The sequence below is a fragment of the Vigna angularis genome, chromosome 3 (genome assembly GCF_016808095.1).
Source record: "Vigna angularis cultivar LongXiaoDou No.4 chromosome 3, ASM1680809v1, whole genome shotgun sequence".
NCBI lineage: Eukaryota > Viridiplantae > Streptophyta > Magnoliopsida > Fabales > Fabaceae > Vigna > Vigna angularis.
The window spans coordinates 19,464,068-19,489,553 of NC_068972.1; the positions used below are offsets into that span (position 1 = coordinate 19,464,068).

Genomic DNA, 25,486 nt, shown 5'->3' on the forward strand with positions numbered 1-25,486 from the left:
TCAATACAAAATAAGTTAATTTAAATGCACAAATTATTATAAATTTCATACCTAATTAATTATGCTTCAAATTGTTCACACGTCGTCTTCAAGAGATTAGTGTGGGTTATCAACTCACATGCTACAGACAATTTTGCTCAGACGTATAGAATTGAAACCCTAAATTGTCTATTGATTTATTTTACTAAGTCATATTATATATATATATATATATATATATATATATATATATATATATATTATAATTTACAAGTCTAGTTTATAAGGAAAAATTTAACCATTCGAAAAGTTTTTCGGAGTGAAAGGTTCGGCCTCAGCAGCATCAGTGATCACTTTGAATCCCTTCCATTTGACTCTATTAGAGGTTTGAGCACCAGGTCCAACGTTATTATACTCTCTATAGAATAAGGTGTCGAGACCAAAATTAGTGCCCTGCCACTCTAACCAGACAGTTGGGTCAATTATATAACTTTCCATGACAATAGTTCTCGAATACTTCTTCCATGGCTTCCCTAAATATGTTTTGAATTTCTCTTTGACGCCTTCAAACTCTTGAGTGGCACCAATCCTACAATTTTGGATTACAATTCCACCATCTAAGTTATTTTGTCTTCCTTGAGCGGTTATGACATTCGACTGGTTTGTGAGGGAATTCTCACTTGGATTTCACAATCTTGTAATACCACTTGTCCCACTTCGCCAAAAATAAAATCTACTGTTCCTTGAATAAGACAGTTCACAAAAAAATGTTTACCCTGCATAACATATAGGGTGTCTTGATATCCCAACACCTCACAGTTATAAAATGCAGAAAAATACCCTGTTAACGCTAGGGCAACAGCTTGATAATTTGAAGGTCCTGCTGCATTCTCGAAAGTAATGTTACTCGCCAGAAATAGTGTATGAGTTTCAACAACTGCATCATCACAACAAGATTACTTTTAAAATTTTTTATTTTCTTTCTAGAAACATATTTAACCATGGAAAGTCACATTTAAATAAATTAAAACGAAAGATATAACTAAACATGATAAACTCACCTACAGTTGCAGTCTCCAAGGTATTGTAACCTGCATGTCCGTTTTTGGTTCCGGTAATGATAGTGATGCCTTTTCCATCCCCAACCAAAAAAATATTAGTCTTGTTAGCGGGAAAGTTTAGATTCTCTTGGTATTTGCCCGCTTTTATTTTTATAATAATGATCCTAGAAGCCAACACAGGAATAGCTTTTATGGCTTTAGAAATGGTAGTGAAATTACCACTACCGTCTAAAGCTACAACCATATCATATTTCAAGATCTCTAAGTCTTTTTCATCCTCTAATAGCTTCCGGCTCCACTTTGGATGATTAGTAGCATTGACAATTATCAATAAGGTGACCAATACTAAGATCAAGTTCTTCATGGCTAGAAACAAGAAAAATGGAGCTTGTTAACGGGAGATATATAGCAGTGCAAATAAGGAGGAAAGTTAATGAAAAGCCAAATGGTAAAATGGAGAAACAAAATATGCAGCTTGTGTAACATATTTCTGTACAACAAAAAATAACAAGTATACAAAATAAACACCTTAAAGGAGGAAAAACAGATAATATGTAACACCCCGAATTTTTGGCGCTACATCAACAAAAATTTTCCGTACAAAAATAAATGTAGAAATTTTGAAATTTTAAACTTCAACATAGACAGAAAATAGTACATTATTTATTACAATCGATTCTTCCGAAAATAAAATGTCCACATAGTCAGGATCGAAATAAATTTTTAAAACACTAAAATCACAATCCCAAGTCTTCTATCCCATCTCTCTTTCGACCTTTATGCATGTTCAAAAGCGTCAGCCATCGCATCTGTAATAACATCTGCTCCCGTATAACATCACGCATTATACGATCATCGCATTCATATGCACACACAAGCAAGGGTGAGCTAACAATTCAATACAATAACCATACCCCGATACCAAACCATACTATACTCACTTTACTAGATCAAATTACATAAACAAATATGAGTTACACAATATATATCAAACACCAAATCAGAATGCATACACCAATATGCATCATGCATACACCAATATGCATCATGCATACACCAATATACATCATGCATACACCAATATGCATCAAACACCAAATCAGAATGCATACACCAATATGCATCACGTCCATCCATCCCAAAAGTCATACAAATTGACTATATCGCATACATTCACATATTTTCCACATAAATCACATCATTATAATTCACAATCATGTTCAGATGCATAAATTCAAATCTAATAAAATCCAATTATTTCAGAAATCATACAAACTGAATATATTCCAACAAGATATATTACACAATAATTTAACAGTACATAATCTGTTCAATAGGATTTAAGTTAAAAACTTGTCGAGTAGACTTCCAAGAAAGAGAGGTGCGTCACCATGGACAACTTAAGTACCAAATCTTTCCTTAGCCAAAGCGTTCCTCAACTAGTTTTTAACAAATTTCTTATTTACAGATTTAAAACAACAGCATATAATATCAACACCGAAATTTAATATAGATATAAAAAAATAGAAATTAAGCAATATTGAGATCCCTGAGAAGATACGAAATTAATATCTATAAATCTGTAACTCCGATTTCAAATCTGAATGGTCACAATAATTCACTATTTGTTAGAAACTACATATTAAAATTTCAGGTTGATCCAACGGTTAACTAGATAGATATTGAGGTTTTACCGAGGTAACTCAGGTGCAGAATTTTAAGTGGTTTTTTTGGTTATACTCAAAATGCGGAACTAATTTCCCTAAGCACAGACATTTAATTTCAAATCTGAACGGTCAAAATGACTTAATATGTCTTATGAATTACATACTAAATTTTGGGCTCAATCTAACGGTAAATGAAATATATATAAAATTTTTACCATGATAACTTAAGAACAGAAATATAGTGTTCATCAGATTTTTCAAAACTTAAAACTTATTTTCTCCAACCATAGACTTTCAATTAAAAATCCGATCGGTCAAAGTGTATTAATATATCTTAGGAATCATATATAAAATTTTCAAGTTGATCTAATGGTCAAATGAGTCATAATATATATTTTACCGAGATGACTAAGTAACAGATCTACAGGGGTAATTAATTTACTCAAACATGCAGGATTTATTTCTCTAAGTACAGACTTCTAATTACAAATCCAAACGGTCAAAGTGAAGAAATAGGTCTTAGGATTCATATATTAAAATTTTAGTTAAATCCAACGGTCAAAATAATTAAAAGAAAATTTTTACCATACTAACTCGAAAATAAGAAAATTATAATCATAAAAACTAAATTTATATAAGTGAATAGATAACTACCATTACCAAAATTTTAACATACTCATAACTCATATTCATTATCATAACATAGATAAAAATCATATACAAGAAGGATTAGCTCCTCTTACAAAATATATATATATAAAGTGTACCCCAACCCTTCATAAAACTTATACCCAATATAAAGCTATACACATGCAAAACATTTAATAAAGTTATACCCCATGCATTAAACATATCAAAGTTATACCCCATGCAACATATATATTAAGCTATACCCCAAATAAAACATATATCAAAGTATACCCCAACCCAATATCAAAGTTATACACATGCACATATATCAAAGGTATACCCCAACTCTTCATAAAATGTATACCCATGCATTTTAAAGATGAAACTAACACCATTACCTCATGCTATCATACTCCATAGATATACCCCTTACCTACAACAACTAACATTTTTCATGGTCACTCCCCCTTACATGCATATACTTATTCCCATCAAATATAAACAAAGAAAAGTAGCCCCCCCTTACCTCTTAAATGTAGAGAATCTTCCAATGGGTTCTTTGATGTTAAAACTCCTCCACTCTTGTTCCTCTAGTCTTCTACTTCTCACTCTCACTTCACTTATGATAATAAAAATATGTTCTTTCTCCCCCCACTTTCATGTGTGCAAAGGTGCTTTTAAAGGCTAGAATGAATACCTTAGGATGACTAATGAGACAAATGAACCCCTCTCAAGATACCCAAAAGTCTTGGCCAAAGAGTTAATATTCCATATCAACCAAAAATGCACCAAACAATAAGGAAAATAAGGAGTAATAATACCAAACAAAGGTGCCAATATTTCTTCTACAAATTTATGTAACCCCAAAAATAACCTTATACCAACCAAGAGTATATAATACAATTTAGAAAAAAAAAAGAAGAAAACAAATAACTCTAACTTCCCTTAAGTAACCAAGGCATAAAAAAATTTAAACTTACCATCACATTTCCTATTCATGTACCATGCAAGGAAGGAGTTAAGAAAACTAAAACCAAAGAAGAGAAAACTTCTCCTCTGCAGATTTTACGTGCACCACAATATTTTCTCTCTTTCATGCAAGATATGGGACCCACATACCCACCAACCAAAAATGTGAAAACAGTGGGAATCGAACACAAGGTCTCAGTTACCCTTTCCACATGCACCTACCACTAGGCCATTATCTTTTTTGCTGACAATATAATGCGAACAACACTATGTAATCTTGTTTTATGCATTTTCGAGGATTAAAAATATTCATTTTCTTAACACGTTTTACACACCCGTAATTAAATATTTTGGATAATTAACTAAAATGAAACTTATTTATATTTTTCTATTCATTATTATTACTAATAATAACGCTAAAACTTACTTCTATTTATTAAAATATATATTTTTCATGAGTCTTACATTCTCCCCAACAACAAAAATTTTCGCCCTCGAAAATTGATTATTCAACAAAAAGATATGGATATTCTTTTCTCATTAATTCCTCTAATTCCCAAGTCATTTCCTGTGTATCTTCATTCCATAGCACATTTATCGTGCGAATGTCCTTTCCTCTTAGCCTTTTCATTTGAACATCCATTATTCGTATTGGTCGAACTTCCGTCGTTAAATTCTCTTTGACCTGAATTTCGTCAACTTCCAACACATGTTTTGGATCTGGAATATACTTCCTCAGTTGGGATACATGAAAAACATTATGTATATTTGACAATTGAGGCGGTAGTGCTACCTTATAAGCTACTGGTCCAATCTTTTTGAGAATTTGATATGGTCCAAGAAATTTAGGTGTCAATTTCCTCATCTTGATAGTTCTCCCGACTCCTGCAGTTGGTGTTACTCGTAAGAATACATGATCTCCTTCCTCAAATTCCAACGGCCTTCTCCTTTTGTCAGCATATGACTTTTGTCTACTTTGACTTGCTCTCATTCGATCTTGGATCAATTTTATCTTTTCTGTTGTTTGTTGCAATAACTCTGGTCCTACTATCAGTGATTCCCCATCTTGGAACCAACATAACGGTGTTCTACATCTTCTCCCATATAAAGCTTCATATGGCGCCATCCCGATGCTAGAGTGATAACTATTGTTGTATGTAAATTCCACCAACGGTAGGATATCACTCCAACCTCCCAGATGATCCAATACGCATGCTCTCAGTAAGTCTTCTAATGACTGAATAGTCCTCTCAGTCTGTCCATCTGTTTGAGGATGATAGGCTGAGCTCATTCTCAACGTTGAACCTAATGCCTCCTGCAATAACTGCCAGAACCTTGAGGTAAACCTTGGATCTCGATCTGAGACAATGCTTTTGGGTACACCATGCAATCTTACTATTTCTCGAATGTATAACTCCGCCAACTTCTCCATTGACATCCTTAGGTTAATTGGCAAAAAGTGAGCGCTCTTCGTCAGTCGATCAATTATTACCCAAATGGAATCATGACCCTTCGATGATTTTGGTAAATGAGTTACAAAATCCATCGAGATGCTGTCCCATTTCCATTGGGGAATATCCAACTGCTGCAACATTCCACCCGGTCTTTGATGTTCTGTCTTTGCCTTCTGACAAGTTAGGCAAGCAGAAACGAAGTCTGCCACATCCTTTTTCATTCCAGTCCACCAGAAAGAATCCTTTAGATCCTTGTACATCTTAGTCATACCAGGATGTATGCTAAGACGACTCTTGTGTCCTTCCTCAAGAATTTGTCTTATCAACCCTGAATTTACAGGAACACATACCCTACTTCTGAATCGAAGAACATCATCAGTTCCCAAATTGAAGTCCTTTGCTTGTTCTGTCCCCAATGACCTCACTATTTGTTGTAAACTTGTGTCTTCTTTCTGCTTAGTTCGTATACTTTCCAAGAAGTTATTTGTGATTTCCAAATGGCTACACCAGATGTGATTTTGGCCCAATTGTACACCCAAATTCATATCTCTGAACTTCTCGATCATTTCCAGCTCCTTGACCATTATTGTCGACATTTGCATCTGCTTTCTACTTAGAGCATCTGCAACAACATTTGCTTTTCCCGGATGGTATTGCAACTCAAATTCAAAATCTTTCATGTACTCCATCCATCTTCTCTGTCTCATGTTTAATTCCTTCTGATCAAAGAGATACTTCAGGCTTTTGTGATCACTAAAGACTTGAAAACGTGAGCCATACAGATAATGTCTCCAAGTCTTTAAAGCGAAAACGACAGCCGCTAACTCAAGATCATGTGTCGGGTAGTTTCTTTCATGCACCTTCAATTGTCTCGACGCATATGCCACTGGTCTTTTTTCCTGCATCAACACACAACCAAGTCCTTGATATGAAGCGTCACAAAATACTTCAAAAGCCTTTGAAGTATCTGGGATCGTTAGCACTGGAGCACTTGTCAGTCTTCTCTTCATTTCCTCAAAACTTGCTTCACACTTGCACGTCCAAGAAAACGGTTGATCTTTCCGAGTCAACTGTGTTAATGGACCTACAATTTTTGAGAAATCCTTGACGAACTTCCTGTAGTATCCAGCCAGGCCCACGAAACTTCTTACTTCCGATACTGACTTCGGGCGTTCCCACTTCAACACCGCTTCCACCTTTGCGGGATCCACTGAGATTCCTTGAGCAGAAATCACATGACCCAGAAATTGTACTTCCTCCAACCAAAACTCGCACTTGGAAAATTTCCCAAACAATTGATGCTTCCTGAGCGTCTCCAACACTGTCCTCAAATGCTCTACATGTTCCTCCCGATCCTTAGAATAGATGAGAATGTCATCTATGAATACAACAACAAACTTATCTAACCAAGGTCGGAAAATTCGATTCATATAGTCCATGAATATGGCAGGAGCATTGGTCACTCCAAACGGCATCACCACATACTCATAGTGTCCGTAACGTGACCTGAAAGCTGTCTTATGACAGTCTTCGGGTTTGACCAAGATCTGATGGTACCCAGACCTCAAATCGATTTTTGAAAACACGCTAGCGCCATGCAACTGATCCAACAAGTCTTCAATTCTCGGCAGTGGGTACTTGTTCTTAATAGTCAGTTTATTTAACTGTCGGTAATCGATGCATAATCTTGAACTCCCATCTTTCTTCTTCACCAATAATACTGGTGCTCCCCATGGCGACACACTTGGTCTGATAAACTTCTTTTCCAACAAATCTTCAATTTGCTTCTTTAGTTCAGCCAACTCTGCCGGAGCCATCCTATACGGAGCTATAGATATTGGTCCAGCTCCTGGTACCAAATCTATGGAGAACTCTACCTCTCTGCTCGGTGGTAATCCTGGCACTTCATCCGGAAAGACATCCGCAAAATCTTCTACCACTGGAATACTCATTACCGGATCTTCAGAATTTATCCTCTTCTCTTGAGCCATTACTACAAAACACGCAACTCCTCTAGTGATATCCTTCAGAACTTCTTTAGCTGAGATCAACTCTAAATCGTTAGAGTCTGAGAATACTAATTGTTGTCTTGCACAATCGAGAAGAATGTGATTGGTGGTCAACCAATCCATTCCTAGGATAACGTCTAGCCCTTGAAGAGGTAAGGAAATCAAGTTCACTTTGAACTTGCGCCCTGCTACTACGATCGGGCATCCAACACAAACTGAATTGGTTGTAATCTGCCCAGATGTTGGTGTCGAAACTAGTAACTCACATCCTAGATTACTTACTGGCAAACTAAGTCTTTCTAAACAAGACAAGGACACAAAAGAGTGTGTAGCTCCTGAATCAAACAACACATGTACACATTTCCCATGTATTAAACAGGTGTCTAGGAACAGGTTACCTGATTGAGTAGCCTCCTCCCCAGACATAGCAAATACTCTCCCTGCAGCTTGAGGTTTTGCTCCTGCTGAATTTTGTGGCTTGGGTCCATCCATTGTCTTCTTGTTGGGACACATGTTGGCATAATGTCCCTGCTCATTGCAAATGAAGCATCTAATAAAAGATTGGGTGTCTCTCAGTTGAGGGCAGTTGCGCTTAAAATGTGCCCCTCCACAATTAAAACACTTCGTTGGTTCTTGTTGTGGCCTCTGAGGTCGATTATAAGGCTGCTTTTGAAATTTAGTCACGGACGAGCTTCCTTTCTGAGGTCTGACAACCCTCTCTGGATCTATCTCTAGCTTTTCCACCCTCTTAGCTGTTTCAACCATAGTCAAGAAATGTCTGATATTCAACGGTATCACTGCTCTCTTTAGTTCGTGGCGCAAACCTTCTTCGAACTTCTGACACTTCCATTCATCTGAGAGGGTCTGCGAGTAATACCTTGAAAGTTGGTCAAACTTCACCACGTACTCGTGTACAGACATTCTTCCTTGGTGTAGACTCAGGAATTCAAGCTCCTTTGTGAACTTTGCGTGACTGGGAAAGTATTTCTCTAGAAATTTGTCTTTGAAATTCTCCCAGGTGACAACTTCCCTGTTGGACTCCATAAGTCGCTTAAATCCACTCCACCAGTATTCTGCCTCTCCAATCAGTAAAAAGGTTGCAAATATCACTTTCTTGTCTTCTGGGCAAGATATAGCCTCAAAGATTTTCTCGATTTCTTGGACCCAGTATTCTGCTTCATCAGGTGTTGCGCTCCCATTAAACTTGGAAGGATTATGACGCATAAAATGAGTCAGACTAATTTGTTCTCTCGGTCCAGTTGTAGCATTGTGGTGCAGAATGTCTACCACCCTCTCGATAGCACCAACAACTCCTTCTATTCTCTCAGTCACATTTTGAGAGTTGCCATTTTCAGTTCTCCTAGACATGATGCTATATTTACACGAATCATAATAACTAGATCAATTTCACAAACAAACAAGGAATACACATTTATGCATGATAGGATTTCTCACTCCCCAATCCCAAAAAAAAAAATTTTATTTTTCGAAAAGAATCACCGCTCTGATACCACAAATGTAACACCCCGAATTTTTGGCGCTACATCAACAAAAATTTTCCGTACAAAAATAAATGTAGAAATTTTGAAATTTTAAACTTCAACATAGACAGAAAATAGTACATTATTTATTACAATCGATTCTTCCGAAAATAAAATGTCCACATAGTCAGGATCGAAATAAATTTTTAAAACACTAAAATCACAATCCCAAGTCTTCTATCCCATCTCTCTTTCGACCTTTATGCATGTTCAAAAGCGTCAGCCATCGCATCTGTAATAACATCTGCTCCCGTATAACATCACGCATTATACGATCATCGCATTCATATGCACACACAAGCAAGGGTGAGCTAACAATTCAATACAATAACCATACCCCGATACCAAACCATACTATACTCACTTTACTAGATCAAATTACATAAACAAATATGAGTTACACAATATATATCAAACACCAAATCAGAATGCATACACCAATATGCATCATGCATACACCAATATGCATCATGCATACACCAATATACATCATGCATACACCAATATGCATCAAACACCAAATCAGAATGCATACACCAATATGCATCACGTCCATCCATCCCAAAAGTCATACAAATTGACTATATCGCATACATTCACATATTTTCCACATAAATCACATCATTATAATTCACAATCATGTTCAGATGCATAAATTCAAATCTAATAAAATCCAATTATTTCAGAAATCATACAAACTGAATATATTCCAACAAGATATATTACACAATAATTTAACAGTACATAATCTGTTCAATAGGATTTAAGTTAAAAACTTGTCGAGTAGACTTCCAGGAAAGAGAGGTGCGTCACCATGGACAACTTAAGTACCAAATCTTTCCTTAGCCAAAGCGTTCCTCAACTAGTTTTTAACAAATTTCTTATTTACAGATTTAAAACAACAGCATATAATATCAACACCGAAATTTAATATAGATATAAAAAAATAGAAATTAAGCAATATTGAGATCCCTGAGAAGATACGAAATTAATATCTATAAATCTGTAACTCCGATTTCAAATCTGAATGGTCACAATAATTCACTATTTGTTAGAAACTACATATTAAAATTTCAGGTTGATCCAACGGTTAACTAGATAGATATTGAGGTTTTACCGAGGTAACTCAGGTGCAGAATTTTAAGTGGTTTTTTTGGTTATACTCAAAATGCGGAACTAATTTCCCTAAGCACAGACATTTAATTTCAAATCTGAACGGTCAAAATGACTTAATATGTCTTATGAATTACATACTAAATTTTGGGCTCAATCTAACGGTAAATGAAATATATATAAAATTTTTACCATGATAACTTAAGAACAGAAATATAGTGTTCATCAGATTTTTCAAAACTTAAAACTTATTTTCTCCAACCATAGACTTTCAATTAAAAATCCGATCGGTCAAAGTGTATTAATATATCTTAGGAATCATATATAAAATTTTCAAGTTGATCTAATGGTCAAATGAGTCATAATATATATTTTACCGAGATGACTAAGTAACAGATCTACAGGGGTAATTAATTTACTCAAACATGCAGGATTTATTTCTCTAAGTACAGACTTCTAATTACAAATCCAAACGGTCAAAGTGAAGAAATAGGTCTTAGGATTCATATATTAAAATTTTAGTTAAATCCAACGGTCAAAATAATTAAAAGAAAATTTTTACCATACTAACTCGAAAATAAGAAAATTATAATCATAAAAACTAAATTTATATAAGTGAATAGATAACTACCATTACCAAAATTTTAACATACTCATAACTCATATTCATTATCATAACATAGATAAAAATCATATACAAGAAGGATTAGCTCCTCTTACAAAATATATATATATATAAAGTGTACCCCAACCCTTCATAAAACTTATACCCAATATAAAGCTATACACATGCAAAACATTTAATAAAGTTATACCCCATGCATTAAACATATCAAAGTTATACCCCATGCAACATATATATTAAGCTATACCCCAAATAAAACATATATCAAAGTATACCCCAACCCAATATCAAAGTTATACACATGCACATATATCAAAGGTATACCCCAACTCTTCATAAAATGTATACCCATGCATTTTAAAGATGAAACTAACACCATTACCTCATGCTATCATACTCCATAGATATACCCCTTACCTACAACAACTAACATTTTTCATGGTCACTCCCCCTTACATGCATATACTTATTCCCATCAAATATAAACAAAGAAAAGTAGCCCCCCCTTACCTCTTAAATGTAGAGAATCTTCCAATGGGTTCTTTGATGTTAAAACTCCTCCACTCTTGTTCCTCTAGTCTTCTACTTCTCACTCTCACTTCACTTATGATAATAAAAATATGTTCTTTCTCCCCCCACTTTCATGTGTGCAAAGGTGCTTTTAAAGGCTAGAATGAATACCTTAGGATGACTAATGAGACAAATGAACCCCTCTCAAGATACCTAAAAGTCTTGGCCAAAGAGTTAATATTCCATATCAACCAAAAATGCACCAAACAATAAGGAAAATAAGGAGTAATAATACCAAACAAAGGTGCCAATATTTCTTCTACAAATTTATGTAACCCCAAAAATAACCTTATACCAACCAAGAGTATATAATACAATTTAGAAAAAAAAAAAGAAGAAAACAAATAACTCTAACTTCCCTTAAGTAACCAAGGCATAAAAAAATTTAAACTTACCATCACATTTCCTATTCATGTACCATGCAAGGAAGGAGTTAAGAAAACTAAAACCAAAGAAGAGAAAACTTCTCCTCTGCAGATTTTACGTGCACCACAATATTTTCTCTCTTTCATGCAAGATATGGGACCCACATACCCACCAACCAAAAATGTGAAAACAGTGGGAATCGAACACAAGGTCTCAGTTACCCTTTCCACATGCACCTACCACTAGGCCATTATCTTTTTTGCTGACAATATAATGCGAACAACACTATGTAATCTTGTTTTATGCATTTTCGAGGATTAAAAATATTCATTTTCTTAACACGTTTTACACACCCGTAATTAAATATTTTGGATAATTAACTAAAATAAAACTTATTTATATTTTTCTATTCATTATTATTACTAATAATAACGCTAAAACTTACTTCTATTTATTAAAATATATATTTTTCATGAGTCTTACATAATACATCAAATAGATTGGTGGAACTATGACAAACATTTATGTTTGGATATGTTTATTTAACTTTGCACACGAGTCTTTTACCTTTGATTTTTTTATCCTTTACAATATTGTATGTGGTTTTCATCTAGGAAGTGATTAATTGCCCCATATTTTCTTAATAATTTATGGTCCCCCCTTCCCTGGATCATTGCTTCCATAGTTGTGGTATTTTCAATATTTTGTTTCCAAGGGGTCCTTCTTGACCTCTAAAATTTCTTCTATAGCGTCGAGTTTAAATTATACTCATAGCATGGATCAGTGTTCTAGACCTTCAGAAGGAGTAATAGAAAGTGGGTCATCTTCTTCTGCTGTCCATTCCAATTTCAAGCCTGACCTTTCAATGTCAGACAGAGAAATATGCTTGGACAAGCTATCAATCAGAGAACATCATGAACTGTTTAAGAGAAACTACTGTGAAAGATAAACAGTGGCTGAAAAGTAGGATTGCCAAGAGTTTAACTAACTCGTGATGTTTCAACAACAACTTTCGTTATTAAAGTTAACAAAATAGTCAGAAAATTTGTTAAAGAAAGTTCTGGAAATATGAATGTTGCGTCCTTAATTTCTTCAGAAAATATGACTGAAGAAGAGGATATCAACTTTAAGGATTCATATGCTGTAAATGCTTGTGGAATTGATGATAAACAAGTTGTTTCTGAAATAAGATTAAGAAATAAAAATACAGGATATGGATTGGAAGATATGACTAATCAGACAGAACATAGAGCTGCAAAAAGAATTCGAAGACCTACAAAGAGATATATTGAAGAGCTCTCTCAAAATATCTGACATGTCTATTGGGCTGAATAACATGAAACTCAGAATTATGGATGTATTCAAAACTCCCTAATAAAAAGGAAATTGGCCTAGGGTCAATTCAGTAACAAAAAAAAGATGAAATTTTAAATATCAATTTATAACTCTATCCATCGTGAAAAAAAAAATCAATCTTTTTTCTTGTAGAATTAGCTATTCTATCTTTTTTTAGAAAGAACTGAAATTATGTTTCAAATAAAGAACCATATTGTTGGTGGTTCGGCAAGCATACCGAATCGTTCAAGTAATAAAACCAGTAAGACCGGGTATCGTTTCCCAAGAAACTCGTGTCCTAGACAATCATATAATCTCTAACTAGTTTAGACTAAAAAATGATTCCATATTTTTGTGGTTTTCATGCAATTAGAGTAAAGATTATGCAAGAATGATAAAAGTTGATCTTTGATAACTCAAACACTAGAAATGTGGTTTTATGCTATAATTGATCATAAATAACTGGCGGCACGATAAAGTTGATTATACATATACTTTTATGAAAAAACAATTGGCACCACTCTTTTTCATTTGGTGGCCATATTGCTGGACAATAAATTCTTACAAATATGAAAAATATTGTTTTAATTTAAGATATTATTGATATAAGATTTCATAATTTTATCACATTTTTTTTCCAAAATTTATCAGGAAATATAAAATGGAGGATAGGTGAAGGTAATTAAATAAAGTTTTGGGAAGATAATTGAGCTGGAGAAATTTCGCTAAATGATAGGTATCCAAGTTTATATATACAAACTCAATCCTAAAGTAAGACATATTAGGTGATTTTGACTTTTGAACTCAGAAATGGTGCAATAGTTTATATACCTTAGATAAGATAATTGTTTGAGTTTATATTTGATAAAATTTGTTTGAATCAAATCTTTTCCATTAAATAGAATCTAATGGAATTAAGTATTTGATGATGTGGCAGAAGATAATGGCAACATGGTATTATTTGGAAATATCACTTCGGATGTGTAAGTCAAATATAGGGTGACATGGAAGTAAATTATACAATTAGGGAAATTATAATCTTAATAGAATCAGGGGCTTTCCGAAGGAAATAAAATTGACGAATTTTTGGATTAATAAAGTTCAATTCTTTTAAGTAATGTTTAAAAATCATTTTAGATTAAAAAAATATCTGTGTGAGTTTTGAGACATTTGCAGAGAAAAGACTGGTCAACGTTTGATACTGAAAAGTCTAACGTTTGAAAGTGATTACTGCATGCTGAGACGTTGTAATTTTATATATTGTTTCAGATTTAAATAATTTTTATTTATTTATTTTTGTTCAAGAGTTTGATTTTAAGAATCGTGTCAGGCCTTTTAAAAAAAAAAAAAAGAAGACGAGCGTTGGTGGAGTCCACGTGGCGAGCGCTGAGCGCGTCACCTCCGCGACGCACATGGGCGACAGCAGCGCCTGACACCCACTAACAGACGCCAGCCATCGCACGTGGAGCAGAGTCAGAAACGGTAGTGGAAAACGGTAATGGATTACACGTGTCCGGCTCTGAATGGACGACCGTCCGGTATGGGCTGTCAGAAGCCAGAAAGAACAGATCATGTGTCTGTCAGAGTGGAACGTGCGCTGGCGGAGTGCGGACGTGCGCTGGCAGAGTGGAAGGCAGAAGTTGAGAACTTCTGAAATATTCTCCACCCTCTGCACGCACACCATTTTTCATTCCTGAGAATCCAAATCTCTCCACCTTCTCTCTGTATTCATGAGCCTTCTCTCTAAAGGAACCACCGTTTCTCTCCTCCATTATGTATTCCGGCACTGTAGAAGGGCGCCCGGCGTCAAGGACTTCCAAAGAAGACGTTCGGTTGGCGAAGTTGGATTGGTAAGTCCCCCGCTCTCTGACGTTCGTTTTTCATGCATGCAAACTCAGTTCTGAGTTGTACGTTCGTCATCTTCCTTAAAGTTGAGTAAATCTGATTTTGGTGTCAGGGTTCGTTCGTGTAGTGGATTAACGAGCGTTGACAGTAGGAGAATCAGTGGTTGAGAGGTTGTGTCTCTGCGTTTGAGAACGTTCGGTCATTTCCAGGTAAGGGAAGCTTATTTAATTTAACTGGTTTGATGTATGTTGTGTGAACGTTCGTTATATAACTGCATGAGTATAATGCATGATGTTGCTGTGTTTGAGATGCATGAACGTTCGTTGATTTGGTGGAATGAAATATATGAATTTACATGATATGGATCGTATGAAATGTGAAAGTTAATGATGATATGAACTGGAATGAGAATGGATTGTAAGAGAATTTCCCATGAATATGTACGTTCGTACTGAACGGTCATTGACCGTTCGGTTTTCCAGTAAGTAACAGTTGAAATGTTGATTCTTTCATTTAAATAGAACTCTAGTCGAGGACGAGCGTCCTCGTGTCACAATACCATGCTTGAGCGTTCGGCCAAGTACGGTCGTATCTGAGTTTTCTATGATAAACCCCATTCTTTTTATATAATACCGTTCGTAAATATTACCTCAATAGTTGTTATTTTAAGATTAATGGTGCTCGGTTTTGAACTGAGCGTTCGTCCTAATGGTGCTCGGTTTTGAACAGAGCGTTCGTCCTAATGGTGCTCGGTTTTGAACTAAGCGTTTGTCCTAATGGTGCTCGGTTTGAACTGAGCGTTCGTCCTAAAGGGTGCTCGGTTTTATGCTGAGCGCTCGTTCTAATTGGTGTTCGGTCTTATACTGAGCGCTCGCTCTAAATGGTGTTCGGTTTTATTGAAATAGCGTACGTCCAACTTCAGATTTTCCACACTCGGTCATTGACTGGCAGTGGGTTCAGCATGACAATTTTTATAAAAACGTTTCCTTGAAGTCTTGAAATATTCGCGTTTGATGTACTCGGCCTAGGACCTCTACACTTAAATTATTCCTAGAATATTCACGAGCGTCAGTTCCTTAAAGTGATTCACCTGGTAAATGACGTTCGTCCAAATGAACAAGATATTACTCGGCCATTCCTGAACGTAACTGTAACTCTGTCGTTCGTACTCTGATTCGAACAAGCGTCTTTTGGGTCTCGCTCACAGCGTTCGTCCTCGGTCTTATTGGGGACAGAACGTTCGGTTTTTGATGGCTTCCTTATAAATGATGAAAATATTATGGAATGATGAATAATGAATGATGAACAGTATATGAGATGGAAAGAAAGTATGAATGTTGAACGAGCGTTCCGGGGAGGAATGACTCTTGGATGATTATGAGAATTTGTAAAGTATGAACGTGGCCACACTTAGCGGGCGATTCGATCCTGATGTTCCGTGAGTACTCGTCCTCACATAGAGGGGGTATGTCATGCGTGGGAACGGCAGGAGGTCCTAGTCCATAAATGTAATTTGGACGGAACGGACTAACCTCGGGTGGCAACTGATGAGAGTGCCAGTTACCACACCACCCGGGTGCGCGAACGTCGTAGCTACACGGGAAATCATACAGTCCGGACAGTCAGTCGTGTATTGAGTTTTATGTTAAGCGTGCGTTGAAATGAGCATGTATGTTGAATTGTTTACTTGAATTGGTGTGTTGATGCATGAGTTAAATTACATAAGCTTACCCTGCGTTTTTCCTTGTGTTGTCTCGTTTTGTACGTTCGTCCTGTCGTTGCAATGATCATCCGTGTGGATGTGAGCAGAGGGAGACGAGCGTTTGGAAGAGGCGTTGAACGAAGAGAATCTGGTCGAAGTTGAAGTGAAGACCGAGCAGTGAGACGCTCGGCCAGTAGTATAGGTGTTTGTTGTAATGGTTGTTCGACCACTTCATTCCTTTATTTTGGTTAAGTTCGACCGTTCGGTATTTGTCCCGTGTAAACCGTTCGGTCAGGTGTTTATTTTACGTTCGGCCTTAAATTGTAATTCTTGTTGAAGACGTGCGGTTTTGTGCGTTCGTTCTTTAAGGTTATAAGACTGTACTCAAGGACGTTCGTCCTTGAGCGTTCGTTCTTTCGTTTTTGTTTTTAGTTGGAAAACTGTACTGGTTTATTATTAACTGTGATTTTCTAATTATATGGTTATTGCTGTATTTTTGGGATGTCACAAATCGTTTCATAAGGTTTTCTCCAGAACATGACAACTCATGGTTCTGCTTAAAACGATTTGTGACATCCCAAAATGTCTGAAAATATAGACATTTTACGACATTATACGACATTTTTGGGATGTCACAAATCGTTTTAAGCAGAACCATGAGTTGTCATGTTCTGGAGAAAACCTTATGAAACGATTTGTGACATCCCAAAAATACAGCAATAACCATATAATTAGAAAATCACAGTTAATAATAAACCAGTACAGTTTTCCAACTAAAAACAAAAACGAAAGAACGAACGCTCAAGGACGAACGTCCTTGAGTACAGTCTTATAACCTTAAAGAACGAACGCACAAAACCGCACGTCTTCAACAAGAATTACAATTTAAGGCCGAACGTAAAATAAACACCTGACCCAACGGTTTACACGGGACAAATACCGAACGGTCGAACTATGTTGTTATAGAAATATGTTACACTATATGATTTTGCAAGCTATTATTGTTACATGTTGCCAATGTCTGAAAATATAGACATTATTCTATGTTATCTGACCATAATGTCGTATAATGTTTTTGTGCACTAGATGTCTTCATTTGCAACAAATGGAACTGAGGCTTCCCTGCTTAGTTTTATGACGGAGAAGACACAGTTCAACAAGAGACAATGCGATGAAAGCAATGAGTCTACTCGTTTGATTGTAATGGAAGAATCATTTCTGAGAGATAACAAAAGACAATGCACTGAACATGATAAATCTACATTTTTTCCAATCAAATCACTTCCTGTAGACTTATTGGTTAATGTTGTTGCAAAGGTAAGTTCTGAATCTTGCCTTAATCATTACAACATGAAAGTATGTTGTAGAGATTTTTTGCATGCCACAAAAGATAATTATATGTGGCAACAAATTTCATTAGAAAAGTTTCCGTTGATTTCCTGGTCAAAAGCAAGGGCATTTGATATTTTTATGCAAAGTTGTAAAGAGGGTGGAAATATTGAAGCTTTGTATAGAGAGGGATTAAGAGAACTAATTAGATAAGGGAAATATAGGAAAAAGCATTAATGACTTGAAAATGGCTGCCAAAAAGGGTCATCTTGAAGCAAAGTATGTGTATGGTTTTATCTTATTATGTTCATACGATATTAATTTAAGAAAAGAAGGAGTTGAGTATATGCAATTTCTGAAAAATCTCAAGTGTGTTGTAAGGTGTAGAAATAAGATAGTAACTTTGTTGAGTAACTTCTGGAGAAAACCTTATGAAACATTGGTGCGCAATCCAACTCCTTTATGTTCTGAGAGACAATGCAATGGGTGGAGTATGAAGAAGTGTTATTCTTGGGAAAGAATGGACACTGAAGATGATGATGATAATACTAAAAACTCATGTGAAAATTGTAGATGGGATTTCAGAGAACGTAGAGAGAAGGAGGAGAGAATTAAATTCTCAGAAATGAAGCAGAGAGGTGCGTGCAGAGGGAGGGGAATATTTCAGAATCTCAGTTTGCTTTCCACTCTGCCAGCGCACGTTTCCATTTCCGTCAGCGCACGTTCCTATTCTGGTAGACACGTTCCCATGCTGTCAGCGCACTGCACTACGTTTCTGACAGCCCATACCGGACGGTCGTCCACTCTGTGGTCGCCACGTGGTTTCCACTTCCGATTCGTGACTCAGCTCCACGTGCGCCCGCGAGCGTCCGTTAGTGGGTGTCAGACGCTGCTGTCGTCCATGTGCGTCGCTGAGGTGGCTCGCTCGACGCTCGCCACGTGGACTCCACCAACGCTCGTTTTTTTTTTCTTTTTTAAAAGGCCTGACACTCACCATTAATGTTAATTTGACTTCTGCATTGGTTTAGTACACACCAAATTTAAATATCTCACTATTATTAGCTTGTTTAAGACTTTTTCTAATAAAGGAAAAATGCTTCTTTGGTCTGAAATACAAAAGATACACATATCTGTCTTTACTGTAAGATACACAGATATAGAAATACAAATTATACACGTTACCTTTTCCTTTCTTGTGTCTAACCCTTTAAGGATCACGACTTTGTTTTCATTGAAGTTTTCCTTTTTTTGTTTAAATTTGATACTTGATCAATGAGACTTTAACCATTAAATAAAACATAGACAATGCATTTATCACAAAAGCAACGAAAAGCATATTAGAGAAAGAAAAAGAAAAATATTAACGTGCAAGTTAACTCCCTCCAGTTTTAGGATGCTTCTCATTTTAGTTTGATGAATAATAAAGAAAGAGATTCGGAAATTAACAAAGGACGAGAAAAGAAACAAGGATCACCTTTATGAACAAGTTTGACAAACGAAATATAAATAGAAAGTAAAATATATCATGGGATAGAATAGAATTTATTATTCTTATTTAAGACTGAGATTAGGACAGTGTTTGTTTGTTGTATTTGTAAAATATCAATATTTGAAAGTTTAGTCAAAAGTGGAAGCAATTTAATCCAAACATGACAACTCATGGTTCTGCTTAAGACGATTTGTGACATCCCAAAAATACAGCAATAACCATATAATTAGAAAATCACAGTTAATAATAAACCAGTACAGTTTTCCAACTAAAAACAAAAACGAAAGAACGAATGCTCAAGGACGAACGTCCTTGAGTACAGTCTTATAACCTTAAAGAACGAACGCACAAAACCGCACGTCTTCAACAAGAATTACAATTTAAGGCCGAACGTAAAATAAACACCTGACCGAAAGGTTTACACGGGACAAATACCGAACGGTCGAACTTAACCAAAATAAAGGAATGAAGTGGTCGAACAACCATTACAACAAACACCTATACTACTGGCCGAGCGTCTCACTGCTCGGTCTTCACTTCAACTTCGACCAGATTTTCTTCGTTCAACGCCTCTTCCAAACGCTCGTCTCCCTCTGCTCACATCCACACGGATGATCATTGCAACGACAGGACGAACGTACAAAACGAGACAACACAAGGAAAAACGCAGGGTAAGCTTATGTAATTTAACTCATGCATCAACACACCAATTCAAGTAAACAATTCAACATACATGCTTATTTCAACGCACGCTTAACATAAAACTCAATACATGACTGACTGTCCGGACTGTATGATTTCCCGTGTAGCTACGACGTTCGCGACCCCGGGTGGTGTGGTAACTGGCATTCTCATCAGCTGCCACCCGAGGTTAGTCCGTTCCGTCCAAATTACATTTATGGACTAGGACCTCCTGTCGTTCCCACGCATGACATACCCCCTCTATGTGAGGACGAGTACTCACGGAACATCAGGATCGAATCGCCCGCTAAGTCTGGCCACGGTCATACTTTACAAATTCTCATAATCATCCAAGAGTCATTCCTCCCCGGAACGCTCGTTCAACATTCATACTTTCTTTCCATCTCATATACTGTTCATCATTCACTATTCATCATTCCATAATATTTTCATCATTTATAAGGAAGCCATCAAAAACCGAACGTTCTGTCCCCAATAAGACCGAGGACGAACGCTGTGAGCGAGACCTAAAAGACGCTCGTTCGAATCAGAGTACGAACGACAGAGTTATAGTTACGTTCGGGAATGGCCGAGTAATATCTTGTTCATTTGGACGAACGTCATTTACCAGGTGAATCAGTTTAAGGAACTGACGCTCGTGAATATTCCAGGAGTAATTTAAGTGTAGAGGCCCTAGGCCGAGTACATCAAACGTGAATATTTCAAGACTTCAAGGAAACGTTTTTATAAAAATTCTCATGCTGAACCCACTGCCAGTCAATGACCGAGCGTGGAAAATCTGAAGTTGGACGTACGCTATTTCAATAAAACCGAACACCATTTAGAGCGAGCGCTCAGTATAAGACCGAACACCAATTAGAACGAGCGCTCAGCATAAAACCGAGCACCCTTTAGGACGAACGCTCAGTTCAAACCGAGCACCATTAGGACAAACGCTTAGTTCAAAACCGAGCACCATTAGGACGAACGCTCTGTTCAAAACCGAGCACCATTAGGACGAACGCTCAGTTCAAAACCGAGCACCATTACTCTTAAAATAACAACTGTTGAGGTAATATTTACGAACGGTATTATATAAAAAGAATGGGGTTTATCACAGAAAACTCAGATACGACCGTACTTGGCCGAACGCTCAAGCATGGTATTGTGACACGAGGACGCTCGTCCTCGACTAGAGTTCTATTTAAATGAAAGAATCAACATTTCAACAGTTACTTACTGGAAAACCGAACGGTCAATGACCGTGCAGTACAAACGTACATATTCATGGGAAATTCTCTTACAATCCATTCTCATTCGAGTTCATATCATCATTAACTTTCACATTTCATACAATCCATATCATGTAAATTCATATATTTCATTCCACCAAATCAACGAACGTTCATGCATCTCAAACACAGCAACATCATGCATTATACTCATGCAGTTATATAACGAACGTTCACACAACATACATCAAACCAGTTAAATTAAATAAGCTTCCCTTACCTGGAAATGACCGAACGTTCTCAAACGCAGAGACACAACCTCTCAACCACTGATTCTCCTACTGTCAACGCTCGTTAATCCACTACACGAACGAACCCCGACACCAAAATCAGATTTACTCAACTTTAAGGAAGATGACGAACGTACAACTCAGAACTGAGTTTGCATGCATGAAAAACGAACGTCAGAGAGCGGGGGACTTACCAATCCAGCTTCGCCAACCGAACGTCTTCTCTGGAAGTCCTTGACGCCGGGCGCCCTTCTACAGTGCCGAAATAAAGAACGGAGGAGAGAAACGGTGGTTCCTTTAGAGAGAAGGCTCATGAATACAGAGAGAAGGTGGAGAGATTTGGATTCTCAGGAATGAAAAATGGTGTGCGTGCAGAGGGTGGAGAATATTTCAGAAGTTCTCAGCTTCTGCTTTCCACTATGCCAGCGCACGTCCGCACTCTGCCAGCGCACGTTCCACTCTGACAGACACATGATCTGTTCTTTCTGGCTTCTGACAGCCCATACCAGACGGTCGTCCATTCAGAGCCGGACACGTGTAATCCATTACCGTTTTCCACTACCGTTTCTGACTCAGCTCCACATGCGACGACTGGCGTCCGTTAGTGGGTGTCAGGCGCTGCTGTCGCCCATGTGCGTCGCGGAGGTGACGCGCTCAGCGCTCGCCACGTGGACTCCACCAACGCTCGTCTTCTTTTTTTTTTTTTTAAAAGGCCTGACACGATTCTTAAAATCAAACTCTTGAACAAAAATAAATAAATAAAAATTATTTAAATCTGAAACAATATATAAAATTACAACGTCTCAGCATGCAGTAATCACTTTCAAACGTTAGACTTTTCAGTATCAAACGTTGACCAGTCTTTTCTCTGCAAATGTCTCAAAACTCACACAGATATTTTTTTAATCTAAAATAATTTTTAAACATTACTTAAAAGAATTGAACTTTATTAATCCAAAAATTCGTCAATTTTATTTCCTTCGGAAAGCTCCTGATTCTATTAAGATTATAATTTACCTAATTCTATAATTTACTTCCATGTCACCCTATATTTGGCTTACACATCAGAAGTGATATTTCCAAACAATACCATGTTGCCATTATCTTCTGTCACATCATCAAATACTTAACTCCATTAGATTGTATTTAATGGAAAATATTTGATTGAAACAAATTTTATCAAATATAAACGAAACTGAAGCTTTTTAAAATGTTAAATCAATTTGACATACTACAACCAAACTAGAAACAAATAAAGCAATTAAACATATTTTTAGGATTCAGGAGAATTTATTATTCTTGGATATGTAATATTATTATTAAAATAAAATGTATATTACTCTTAACTAAAATATATTATTTGTGATTTAATTATCTTTAATTAAAAATATCTTTCCGAAATTTATATCTTCCTTTATTTTCTTTTTGTTTATTTTTTTCTCACGTCCTCTTCCAAGAAGAAAAAACCAGTAGGTAATATACTATTTGTAATTTAATTATCTTTAATTAAAAAAATCTTTCTAAAATTTATTTTTTCCTTTATTTTCTTTTTGTTTATTTTTTTCTCACATCTTCCAAGAAGAAATTTTCATCGCTGTGACATTTGAAAATTATTTTTGCATGTTTTATGACACAAATAATGTTTTTATGTATGATTATGATTTTTTGGAAATATTTCTGCTCCACTTTTTATAACATAAGTAGTATTCTTGATTTATGATTATGATTTTTTTGTAAAATGAGTGAAGAAGTTACTAACATAGTCTTTGACACCACTTTATGATAATCTAAAATAGGTACTAGGTACTCCTGCATGTGTGCATTTGGGAAATTAGTCATTTATTACTTTTGCAGAGAAACGCTGAGTTGCTGCCATGGTTGATGTGAAGGTGGTTGAGGTTTATCAACTCCATTGGTTTAGCAAGTCTTTTTAATAAAGAAATTATTGCATCTGTTATATCGAACTCTCCTAAACTTTATTCAAAGAAAGTCACAAGAGAGGGGTGAAAAAGTTTATCAAATTGAAAACAACATTGTGCAAGTTAAAAAAATTAATTGATAGGATACTATGTTAACATTCAATTAAATTTAACATTATTTCAATTTATATAAGAATTGTAACTGACTGAAAATTTTAAATCAGCCATTAAATTTAAAACTGATATCTTTTTAAAATTTGAAACTGTAAGGTTTCAAAAAAAAAAAAAAAAAAGCACTGGTGGAATCCACGTGGCAGCCGGAGAGCGCGCCACCTTAGCGACGCACATGGCCGACAGCAGCGTCTGACACCCACCAACGAACGCTCGCGGACGCACGTGGAGGTGAGTCAGAAACTGATAGTGGATTACACGTGTCCGGCTCTGAAAGGACGACCATTCGATATGGGCAGTGCAAAACGTGCGCCTGCCAGCGTGTAACGTGCGTCCGGCATGGGCTGTAAGTGGAATGCGCTGGCAGAGTGGAAACGTGCGTTGGTAGAGTGGAGAAGTGCGCTGGCAGAGCGAGAAACCACGTCTGAGAATTTCTGAAATATTCTCCACCCTCCACACGCTCCACCATTTTCGTTTTTGAGAATTCAATTCTCTCCTTCTTCTCTCTAAGCTCTCTGCACCCTCTCTCAAAGAAGACACTCGTTCATCTCCTCCGTTATGTATTCCGGCACTGTAGAAGGACGCTCGGCATCAAGGACTTCCAGAGAAGACGCTCGGTTGGCGAAGCTGGACTGGTAAGTCCTTTTCCCACTCTCTGGTCGTTCGTTTTTCATGCATGCAAACTCAGTTCTGAGTTGTACGTTCGTCATCTTCCCTAAAGTTGAGTAAATCTGATTTTGGTGTCGGGGTTCGTTCGTGTAGTGGATTAACGAGCGTTGACAGTAGGAGAATCAGAGGTTGAGAGGTTGTGTCTCTGCGTTTGCGAACGTTCGGTCATTTCCAAGTAAGGGAAGCTTATTTGATTTAATTCATGTGGTGTGCTTCGTATGAACGTTCGTTATTTAACTGCATGAAAATAATGCATGATGGATGATATGAATGAATGGTATGAACGTTCGTTATTTGATTGTATGGGTATAATGCATGATATTTGATGTGACTGAAGTACATGAACGTTCGTTATTTTGGTGAAATGAGAAATATGAATTTACATGATATGGATCGTATGAAATGTGAAAGCTAATGATGATATGAACGAACGAAACTATGATATTGTATGATGAGAAATGAACTGGAATATGAATGAATATTGAATAAGAACTCTCCCTATGATCATATGCGTTCGTTACTGAACGGTCCTTGACCGTTCGGTTTTCCTGATAAAGTAGCAGAAGTGGGATTCGTTCATTTGGAAGGATCCCTTGTTGAGGACGAGCGTCCTCGTGTCTAAAACTTTTGCTTGTGCGTTCGGCCAAGCACTGTTGTATATGGTATCCTTTGTTAAACTCCATTCTTATATATGTATATATATATATACAGGGAATAGTATATTTCCCATCCGTAAACATTTCTTCGAAATCCTCTTAGTATAGTTATCAAATTTTAAGGTTATTAACGTTCGCTCTCACACTGAGCGTTCGTCCTAATGGTGCTCGGTTTTGAACTAAG

General features: G+C 36.4%; 1 protein-coding gene across 1 annotated transcript; it reads right to left on the reverse strand.

The window, feature by feature from the left end:
• Positions 1-273: 273 nt before the first annotated feature.
• LOC108324670 (pectinesterase/pectinesterase inhibitor U1) lies at positions 274-1,404 on the reverse strand. Its single transcript, XM_052874498.1, has 3 exons — positions 1,041-1,404; positions 820-916; positions 274-568 (listed from the first exon to the last, which is right to left on the reverse strand). Exons 1-3 carry the CDS (start codon positions 1,402-1,404, stop codon positions 274-276), a joined length of 756 nt encoding a protein of 251 aa, XP_052730458.1.
• Between the last annotated feature and the right edge of the window lie 24,082 nt (positions 1,405-25,486).

What these genes read in the sequence shown, in the direction of transcription:
- LOC108324670 (XM_052874498.1), bottom strand. Translation starts at nt 1,404, where the DNA reads ATGAAGAACTTGATCTTAGTATTGGTCACCTTATTGATAATTGTCAAT. An exon ending in CTTGGAGACTGCAACTGTAG is followed by an intron (nt 917 to 1,040) that starts GTGAGTTTATCA and finishes GTGATGATGCAG; the next exon opens with TTGTTGAAACTCATACACTA. An exon ending in GTTGCCCTAGCGTTAACAGG is followed by an intron (nt 569 to 819) that starts GTATTTTTCTGC and finishes CCAAAATTGTAG; the next exon opens with GATTGGTGCCACTCAAGAGT.